The following is a 10,000-nucleotide window of genomic DNA, read 5'->3' as shown; positions in this document are numbered from 1 at the left end:
TATGCCATTATGAGAGAGATTGACTAAACGAGTGTATTACCTGCATCTGATTTAGCATTTATTCTTCAGGTTGATGTCCATAATATTATATACATTATAAAAAATCAGTTTGAATGACCGCAGAGCGTTATCTTTGTCTTTTTAAAAGTTAAGGGGATTTCCCAATTACAACACTAAAACGACTTCCTTGTTCTGACTCACGATCGACGTATCCTTTCTCAATAACAAATACTGCATAATATTTATTGAACAACAATATTTAAAGGTACAATACGTAATAATTTTGTCCACTAGAGGTCGCTAGAAGCCTATTCAAAACAAAGGCGTAGCTTAATGACGGCAAGTTTGAGAGCGGAATCTTGGGACATCAACGGACGGTGCAAAAGAATAGGGATAGGAGTCGGGAAGAAATCATGTTCATGGATGTGATTATTAACGTTACTGTAGTATGAAGCAGAGCAGGAGCGAGTGTTGTGGAGCTGAACGAGGAGCTGGAGTGATTGATCAACACACACCTCACAAGCAGCGAAACTTTTATTATGTCACAGTCGCCGGGGCCGCTTCCGCTTTTCCGGTCATGAGTATGAGGAAACACAGCTCTGTTTATTATTAGATACATTTGAATGTGTTGAAAATGTTATAACGTTATTCGGCGGCTGCTGTGCACACTGCAGTAAGATAGATCGATTTTACAGTATCATATTAAACGCTGGATGGCTTGTGTTGATAAATGGCATGCAATTAATTTTAAAACATATTGTATGATGGAGAAAATGCTTTATTACTGTTACTAAAATTAAAGCTGCATCTGATTATGCGATGTTAGCTACTTCACAAAATAGTGTTTTTCTCTGAGGCATGGTAAAGCATGGTACTCACAAAAACATCAAGAAAATTAGATTTAAACAATAAGACTAAACGTGTTGAGCTATATAACAATAATTAGTTTTCTGTCTATAAATATATCAACAGTTGTTCCCTTGTCTATTAAAACATATTATTTTAAAGCACCTTTGGTGTTTCCATGGTTTCTACAAAATAAAACCGAGGGTATCGCGGGTATGACGCCACTGACAGGTGACTCCTCATGCGTCCTGGAGCCTTGGATAAAATTGCAATTTTCTCACAATTTACAAATAGTTGAAAACATTTGGGATATTGTAAGTACTCAAGTGAACAAAATATATAACACTGGCCTAGTAGTTTTTGGATATTTTACTGCAAAAATATTACGTATTGCATCTTTAAATTATTATAAAAGAAAATAGGAAATAAACACAAGCAAACAATTCAGTCAAACGTACAAAAGCAGTGCTCTAGTACAGGATTTAAGTTAAATATGGCCTAAATGCAAAGTTATGAAACTTAATTTTCCCCTTAACCCAAATCATTTTGCTCTAGAACAAGTAATAAGACCAAAGATTGCCCATTTGCTATACCCCAAATTAATTATATCTCGTTTAACCACTATCTACGTATGAGCCAGCGGCAAATTCCCGAAAGACTGGCCCGAGATGAAGCCGTTCTCTGTGGGTACTCGAGCACTGAACGGCCTGGAGCTCGCATCTGCGAAAACGTCTAAACAAATTGTAAAATAGTCACTATGTTTATATACGAGTCAAATATTTGAGGTCTAAATAAGTACATTCTTGTATAAAAAACCTATAAAACTACATTTCATGACACAATAACATAGTATTTTTTGAAAAATATAGTGGATTTGGTCGACCGCCATGACAGTTGCCTCAAGCGAAGTGATACAAATGGTGAAATGGGTCCAGTGCTAATCATGGCTCTCAGCCAATCAGATTGAAGAACCAGAAAGAACTGTTGTATAAATGTGTGTGTGTGTGTGTGTGTTTATGGTATTGCATAACAACATTAAGAAAATCGCTGAGAAAATCACACTCAAACACACCTTGGCCGTCTTCGTTTCACATGTGGTGCCGGAAAAATCACAACTTCCCTGGTCCTTCGCCTTATTGATGCCGCTGGTGCAAATGTTGTCGTCAAGAACCGTAGCACAACACTGTTCCTGAGCTATCCTACAAAACAAACACACACACACACTTACTGAAGCTCAGGACATCTCGACTCAGTGCTTTAAGATCTGGGCTGGTGATCAACAGATTATAGGGATTGAGCACAATGTGTTCATTGTGTCGTTGAGCAAGACCAGTAACCTCCAGGCTTTCCGGTGGACTAGTTGTGAATAAACAGACTAAAGGATGAACTTTTGATTTCTAAGGAAAGACTGCATTGCAATGAAAAAAAATTTGCATCTCAAGTAAATGTATCTTGATTTAAGAATGTTTAGATATTTGTACTGGAAACAAGACTGAGTAAAAACATTTTTGCACTGTGTTCAGATCCTTTTAATTCACTTCTAATGCTTCCTGACCACTTTAAACCACAGGACAGATGTTAGAGAGAGATCGACCGCTTATTTGACTGCAGGACGTCATTGTTTGGTTCTGATCCAGGCTGGACTGCAGCGGTGTGACGCATGGAGCCGAGTTTTTACCGTAAGGCGATGACTGTTTGTCTCTTTCGCTCTTGCTTCACCCTCTTTCACAATCATCCTTGCAGCAAAGCTCACCGTGCATCTCCTCTCCGAAGAGCCTTTTAAGGGAGAAGTCATCTGCAATTTCTCCTTTCGCTTTTCTGGACTTGTTTTTTTCCCCTTTTCGGTGTCTGAAATAATCTGCAGATTTCCTGTTATTTGGGTTGCTTTCTCTCTTCTCCATCTGACTAGAGTTTCACCTCAGTGGAATTTCCTGGATTTGGAAATATTCCCATTTTTTGCAAGCCCACCTACCAAAAATATTTAAACATTACAACTTTTTTCTTGCACGTTCTCATTTAAACAAACTCCGGATCACTTTGAAAGCCAAGGCAAGCACATCTGATGCCTGAGGGCTTAATGGAGGAACACGATCGGCTTTGACTGGCACTGAGATTGTGCGCTGATCTTATCATTACAGTTAAAGCCGCTGTGGCCACTTCTACCAATGATGCATTGCTTCTGCACTACTAATGCAATGCTATGCAGACATCTGATGCATATTTTAAAGAGGACTTATTCTGCTTTTTTTACATGTTCAACTCTCTATAGTGAGTAATGTTGCTGTTTGAGCATGAAAAAGGTCTGCAAAGTCCTTCTAGCAGGAATTATTCTCTAAATCAGTGTCACTGTTTCTGCACTCACTGAAACACCTCCATTGTAGTCTTGAGTTTTCTTCACAATATTCCTCATTTAAATAATTTATATGCAGAATAAAGGGGCAGGGCCTGGTTGAGTTAGTTAGTAGTGTGTTGAAACTGCCGGTTATGGTAAGGGACGGGCCTGGTTGTGTTAGTTAGTATTGTGTCGAAACTGGTGGTTATGGAAAGGGGCGGGGCCTGGTTGAGTTAGTAGTGTGTTGAAACTGGCGGTTATGGTAAGGGGCGGGGCCTAGTTGAGTTAGTAGTGTGTTGAAACTGGTGGTTATGGTAAGGGACGGGCCTGGTTGAGTTAGTTAGTAGTGTGTTGAAACTGGCGGTTATGGTAAGGGGCGGGGCCTAGTTGAGTTAGTTAGTAGTGTGTTGAAACTGCCGGTTATGGTAAGGGACGGGCCTGGTTGTGTTAGTTAGTATTGTGTCGAAACTGGTGGTTATGGAAAGGGGCGGGGCCTGGTTGAGTTAGTAGTGTGTTGAAACTGGCGGTTATGGTAAGGGGCGGGGCCTAGTTGAGTTAGTAGTGTGTTGAAACTGCCGGTTATGGTAAGGGACGGGCCTGGTTGAGTTAGTTAGTAGTGTGTTGAAACTGGCGGTTATGGTAAGGGGCGGGGCCTAGTTGAGTTAGTTAGTAGAGTATTAAAACTGCCGGTTATGGTAAGGGACGGGCCTGGTTGTGTTAGTTAGTATTGTGTCGAAACTGGTGGTTATGGAAAGGGGCGGGGCCTGGTTGAGTTAGTAGTGTGTTGAAACTGGCGGTTATGGTAAGGGGCGGGGCCTAGTTGAGTTAGTAGTGTGTTGAAACTGGCGGTTATGGTAAGGGACGGGCCTGGTTGAGTTAGTAGTGTGTTGAAACTGGCGGTTATGGTAAGGGGCAGGGCCTAGTTGAGTTAGTTAGTAGAGTATTAAAACTGGCGGTTATGATAAGGGACGGGCCTGGTTGTGTTAGTTAGTAGTGTGTTGAAACTGGCGGTTATGGTAAGGGACGGGCCTGGTTGAGTTAGTTAGTAGTGTGTTGAAACTGGCGGTTATGGTAAGGGGCGGGGCCTAGTTGAGTTAGTTAGTAGAGTATTAAAACTGGCGGTTATGGTAAGGGATGGGCCTTGTTGAGTTAGTTAGTAGTGTGTTGAAACTGGCGGTTATGGTAAGGGACGGGCCTTGTTGAGTTAGTTAGTAGAGTGTTGAAACTGGCGGTTATGGTAAGGAATGGGCCTGGTTGAGTTAGTTAGTAGAGTGTTGAAACTGGCGGTTATGGTAAGGGACGGGCCTGGTTGAGTTAGTTAGTAAAGTGTTGAAACTGGCCGTTATGGTAAGGGGCGGGGCCTGGCTGAGTTAGTAGTGTGTTGAAACTGGCAGTTATGGTAAGGGATGGGCCTGGTTGAGTTAGTTAGTAGAGTGTTGAAACTGGCGGTTATGGTAAGGGGTGGGGCCTGGTTGAGTTAGTTAGTAGTGTGTTGAAACTGGCGGTTATGGTAAGGGGCGGGGCCTGGTTGAGTTAGTTAGTAGTGTGTCGAAACTGGCAGTTATGGTAAGGGGTGGGGCCTGGTTGAGTTAGTTAGTAGTGTGTTGAAACTGGCGGTCATGGTAAGGGATGGGGCCTGGTTGAGTTAGTTATTAGTGTGTCGAAACTGGCAGTTATGGTAAGGGACGGGCCTTGTTGAGTTAGTTAGTAGTGTGTTGAAACTGGCGGTCATGGTAAGGGACGGGGCCTGGTTGAGTTAGTTAGTAGTGTGTCAAAACTGGCAGTTATGGTAAGGGACGGGCCTTGTTGAGTTAGTTAGTAGTGTGTTGAAACTGGCGGTCATGGTAAGGGACGGGGCCTGGTTGAGTTAGTTAGTAGTGTGTTGAAACTGGCGGTTATGGTAAGGGACGGGCCTTGTTGAGTTAGTTAGTAGTGTGTTGAAACTGGCGGTCATGGTAAGGGACGGGGCCTGGTTGAGTTAGTTAGTAGTGTGTCAAAACTGGCAGTTATGGTAAGGGACGGGCCTTGTTGAGTTAGTTAGTAGTGTGTTGAAACTGGCGGTCATGGTAAGGGACGGGGCCTGGTTGAGTTAGTTAGTAGTGTGTCAAAACTGGCAGTTATGGTAAGGGACGGGCCTTGTTGAGTTAGTTAGTAGTGTGTTGAAACTGGCGGTCATGGTAAGGGACGGGGCCTGGTTGAGTTAGTTAGTAGTGTGTCAAAACTGGCAGTTATGGTAAGGGACGGGCCTTGTTGAGTTAGTTAGTAGTGTGTTGAAACTGGCGGTCATGGTAAGGGACGGGGCCTGGTTGAGTTAGTTATTAGTGTGTCGAAACTGGCAGTTATGGTAAGGGACGGGCCTTGTTGAGTTAGTTAGTAGTGTGTTGAAACTGGCGGTCATGGTAAGGGACGGGGCCTGCTTGCGTTAGTTAGTAGTGTGTTGAAACTGGCGGTTATGGTAAGGGGCGGGGCCTAGTTGAGTTAGTTAGTAGTGTGTTGAAACTGGCGGTTATGGTAAGGGACGGGCCTGGTTGAGTTAGTTAGTAGTGTGTTGAAACTGGCGGTTATGGTAAGGGGCGGGGCCTAGTTGAGTTAGTTAGTAGAGTATTAAAACTGGCGGTTATGGTAAGGGACGGGCCTTGTTGAGTTAGTTAGTAGTGTGTTGAAACTGGCGGTTATGGTAAGGGACGGGGCCTGGCTGAGTTAGTAGTGTGTTGAAACTTGCGGTTATGGTAAGGGACGAGCCTGGTTGAGTTAGTTAGTAGTGTGTCGAAACTGGCGGTTATGGTAAGGGGCAGGGCCTGGTTGAGTTAGTTAGTAGTGTGTCGAAACTGGCGGTTATGGTAAGGGATGGGGCTTGGTTAAGTTAGTTAGTAGTGTGTCGAAACTGGCGGTTATGGAAAGAGGCGGGGCCTGGTTGAGTTAGTTAGTAGTGTGTCGAAACTGGCGGTTATGGAAAGAGGCGGGGCCTGGTTGAGTTAGTTAGTAGTGTGTTGAAACTGGCGGTTATGGTAAGGGATGGGGCTTGGTTAAGTTAGTTAGTTAGCAGTGTGTTGAAACTTGCAGTTATTGTAAGGGGCTTGGCCTGGTTGAGTTAGTAGTGTGTTGAAACTGGCGGTTATGGTAAGGGACGGGCCTGGTTGAGCTAGTTAGTTAACAGTGTGTTGAAACTTGCGGTTATTGTAAGGGGCTGGGCTTGGTTGAGATAGTAGTGTGTTGAAATTGGCTATTATGGTAAAAGACGGGGCCTGGTTGAGTTGGTAGTGTGTTGAAACTCATGGTTATTGTAAGAGACAGGGCCTGGTTAAGTTAGTTAGTGGTGTGTTAAAACTGGCGGTTATGGTGAGGAAAGGGGCCTGGTTAAATTAGTTAGTTAGCAGTGTTTTGAAACTCATGGTTATTGTAAAGAGCTGGGCCTGGTTGAGTTAGTAGTATGATGAAACTGGCAGTTATGGTAAGGGATGGGGCCTAGTTATAATACCCAATCACAACACACTGGTCCAGCCGACCAATCAGAGCAAATTGTGCTTTTCAGAAGGAGGGACTTCATAGATACAGGAACTAAACAGAGCGTTACTGACAGACTGGGAAGAGAGGAGCTGCAACAATGGAGATTATGAGGAAAATTATGAACATTCAAGCGTGAAAACATAATAGAGCAAAATAGAGCAAAAAAACAACAACATCAAGACTGTAAAAGGGCATAATATGACCTCTTTTAACCCATAATTGCATGCTCCAATCTGTTTGGATGCATGCACAGGTTTTTATCAGCCTGCCAGGAAACAAAATTGTGGTAAACTATGCTACTTATCCCTATAACTCCAAAATAAAATGTATTATTAAGGTGAGACACTACCATTGCTTTTTCATGCATTTTGAGATTTTGGATTTCTTCATTTATTCTATTAGACTAGTGGAAATAAAACGTCCAAAATACACATTTAAGTGTTTATTTTATTGCACTTTATCTGTCTGCGCTGCATCCAGCATAGACAGCATCACTGACTATAATGGGTTCGATTTGCTTTTGTCGAGTGGCGTTTAGACGTTAGGTGTTAAATTGAACTAACAAAGTGATTTATTATTGTTTAACACATTTGCTGTGGAAATAGTGAAGTTCTGGAAGAAACCTGCAGGTGATTGATCCGGAGAGGAGCTTCAGTCCCGTGCAGTCCTGAAACTCCTGGCCTCGGTCCTTGCCATTCTTACAGCAGTCGTCCAGAGAGATGGGATCTGTGGTCTCTGGAAAAGTAAAAAACAGGAAAGACATTACACACAACAAATCTAAACCAGACGATTCTCACACACACACACACACACACAGATTAGAGGTTTGCACAGGCTTTAAGTTAAAGGCCTGTAACTGAGCACTTGACTTGAGTCAGCTAGTCTAGTTTTGTTACATCTTAAGAAAAATTTGAAGCATTTTAGGTTGTTAATCAGCTGTCAGAGCAGCTACTCCACGTTTTTGGCTCTGTCTGATTAGACTGCACTATTAAACCAGGTTTGCCATGACTCGCACTGCTGAATTAATGATGAATCAGCATTCTTACCAGCTCATCTCTGGCACAGTCATTGGTTTGTGGTTAGATCATGAGTGCTAGATAGGTCACTATGGCTGGCAAATGGTGTGAGAGGAGAAAGAATAAGAGAACAGGATCCAAAAATGTACTCATTGCAAAATGGTGGTTACATCAAGAACATTTACTGGCCATATAAATATTTCATTTCTTACCAGCCATAAAAACAACAACTGTATTTTGCATTATTTTAAATATATTTATATTTAGGGATGCAAAGGGGTGGAAATTTTCTGGTAAATTTCCAGAAATTTTCCAAAATTTCTAGAAACTTTCTAGGATTTTTGAAAACTTTCTGAAAATTTTGGAAAGTTTCTTGAAATTTACTTACCCCTTTGCATCCCTATTTATATTCAATTAATAAATACTCTTTTTAAATATGTTTTTTGTCAATAAAGGGAATATTTAGCTGATTTTCCATGCATATTAGTCACAAAATTATAGGAGAATCTAAAATGTCAGATATCTTATTAAAATTGCAGCATAGTATTCATAATCATAAACTTTCCAGGATTTTTGAAAAACTTTCAAAATTTCTTGGAAAGTTTCTGGAAATTAACCGGAAATGTTCCGCCCCTTTGCATCCCTATTTATATTAAATTAATATACTTATAAAAGTAAGTTTTTGTCGATGAGAAAGGGGTTATTTAGCTGACTTCCGGAAAATTTTGGAAAGTTTTTTGGAAATTTACTTGGAAATTTTCCTCCCCTTTGCATCCCTATTTATTTTAAATTAATATATTTATAAAAATATGTTTTTGTCAGTGAGAAAAGGGTTATTTAGCTGATTTTCCATGCATATTAGTCAAAAAAAAATATAGGGGAGAATCGAAAATGTCAGATATCTCATTAAAATGACAGCATAGTATTTATAATCATAAACTTTCCAGGATTTTTGGAAAATTCTGGAAAGTTTCTGGAAATTTACCGGAAATTTTCTGCCCCTTTGCTTCCCTATTTATATTAAATTAATATATTTATAAAAATATGTTTTTGTCAATGAGAAAGGGGTTATTCAGCTGATTTTTCATGATTTTATGATTCATAATTATAAGAATATTTTATAATGTTTAATTAGAAAAACATTTTATGATTATAAATATCTTGTGCTAAAATAAAATATTTATTATATATATATTTATTTTTTGTTATTATAAAATAAAATAAAATAAAATAAATAAGTATATTAAAATATATAAATGCCACTGGGCTTGGGCCCGCCATCGCTGCTTGCAGCTATATTTATTATTATTATAATAAATGTCTCAGATTATTTGGTCTTAACACAAGATATTTATAATCATAATAATAAGTTTTATAAAATCTTCTTATAATTAATTGTATAATTAAGAGCTATAAAAATGAATAAATATGTTTAAAAATCTTTTGATTGGAGACTCTGGTAAATTGTTGGCAGATTGCTGAAATCACGGGAACTTTTTCTCAGGAGATTTCCATAGAAAGTCTCCATTTGCTCTCCTGTTAATCTGCGATATTAAAGAAACTTCATTTGCTGCTTTACTTCCCTATATGAATGTTGAGTTTCTTTGTAAGGAAACTGACATTAAAGGACCATGTAGACACTCTGAACTCTTCGGATCAGATAGTGGCATGACCTTTGTCCAATTAGGGATGGACGGCACATGGAAAACCCCCTTAAAAATGTTACTGCCCCAAACCCTGCGGCTAAGAATAAAGACTCTTCCTGGACGCTCGGCGGGAGACCAAGTCCTGCCTGCGGCCCTTCAGTTCTTCTCAGTTTCAGAGGATTTTGTATAATTAGGGAGGAGATAAGACGTGTCTGGATGAGATACGTTGTTTGCACACATTTCTATTCTACTGCATTCTATTCTATTCTATACTCCCACTTACCAAGGTCTGTCTTTCAGCAAATCAGGGCATCACAAAATTAATATTCATGAGCTTAGCTCATGTCCCGCCCACTTTTCAGTTCTACCCTGCCCTGATGATGCAGATATTTGTTCTTGTTTTCAGAAAATAAGTCATAATATCTTGTCATTTTGCATTTCAAGTAAATGTATCTTGGTTTAAGAATGTTTGTACTGAAAACAACATTTTTTGCAGTGTGGCCCAGACTTTATGACTACTTTTAATCTGACGAGGCTCTGTGTGTTTATTCATTGATTTATTTGTTTTTAATCATCATTGTTCTATTCAGTTTCCTTGATGCCGTTTGCACAATCAGTATCTTCTCTTGATATGCCGCTCAAAGCTGTCTGGA

At 40.2% G+C, this 10,000-nt stretch overlaps 1 protein-coding gene across 4 annotated transcripts in view; it reads right to left on the bottom strand.

Moving 5' to 3' along the window:
* Window positions 1–10,000, bottom strand: part of fbln1 (fibulin 1) — a 66,672-nt gene that overhangs the window by 50,959 nt on the left and 5,713 nt on the right. For all 4 annotated transcript variants that reach the window (XM_048157923.1, XM_048157922.1, XM_048157921.1 and 1 more), the window contains 2 exons: window positions 7,309–7,420; window positions 1,919–2,045 (listed from right to left, as the gene is read on the bottom strand). In XM_048157923.1, coding sequence (XP_048013880.1) covers window positions 1,919–2,045; window positions 7,309–7,420 — 239 coding nt within the window. The remainder of the gene's footprint in view (window positions 1–1,918; window positions 2,046–7,308; window positions 7,421–10,000) is intronic.

Source organism: Megalobrama amblycephala, linkage group LG15, assembly GCF_018812025.1.
Source record: "Megalobrama amblycephala isolate DHTTF-2021 linkage group LG15, ASM1881202v1, whole genome shotgun sequence".
Classification (NCBI taxonomy): Eukaryota; Metazoa; Chordata; class Actinopteri; order Cypriniformes; family Xenocyprididae; genus Megalobrama; species Megalobrama amblycephala.
This window is presented reverse-complemented; position numbering and strand designations above follow the sequence as displayed.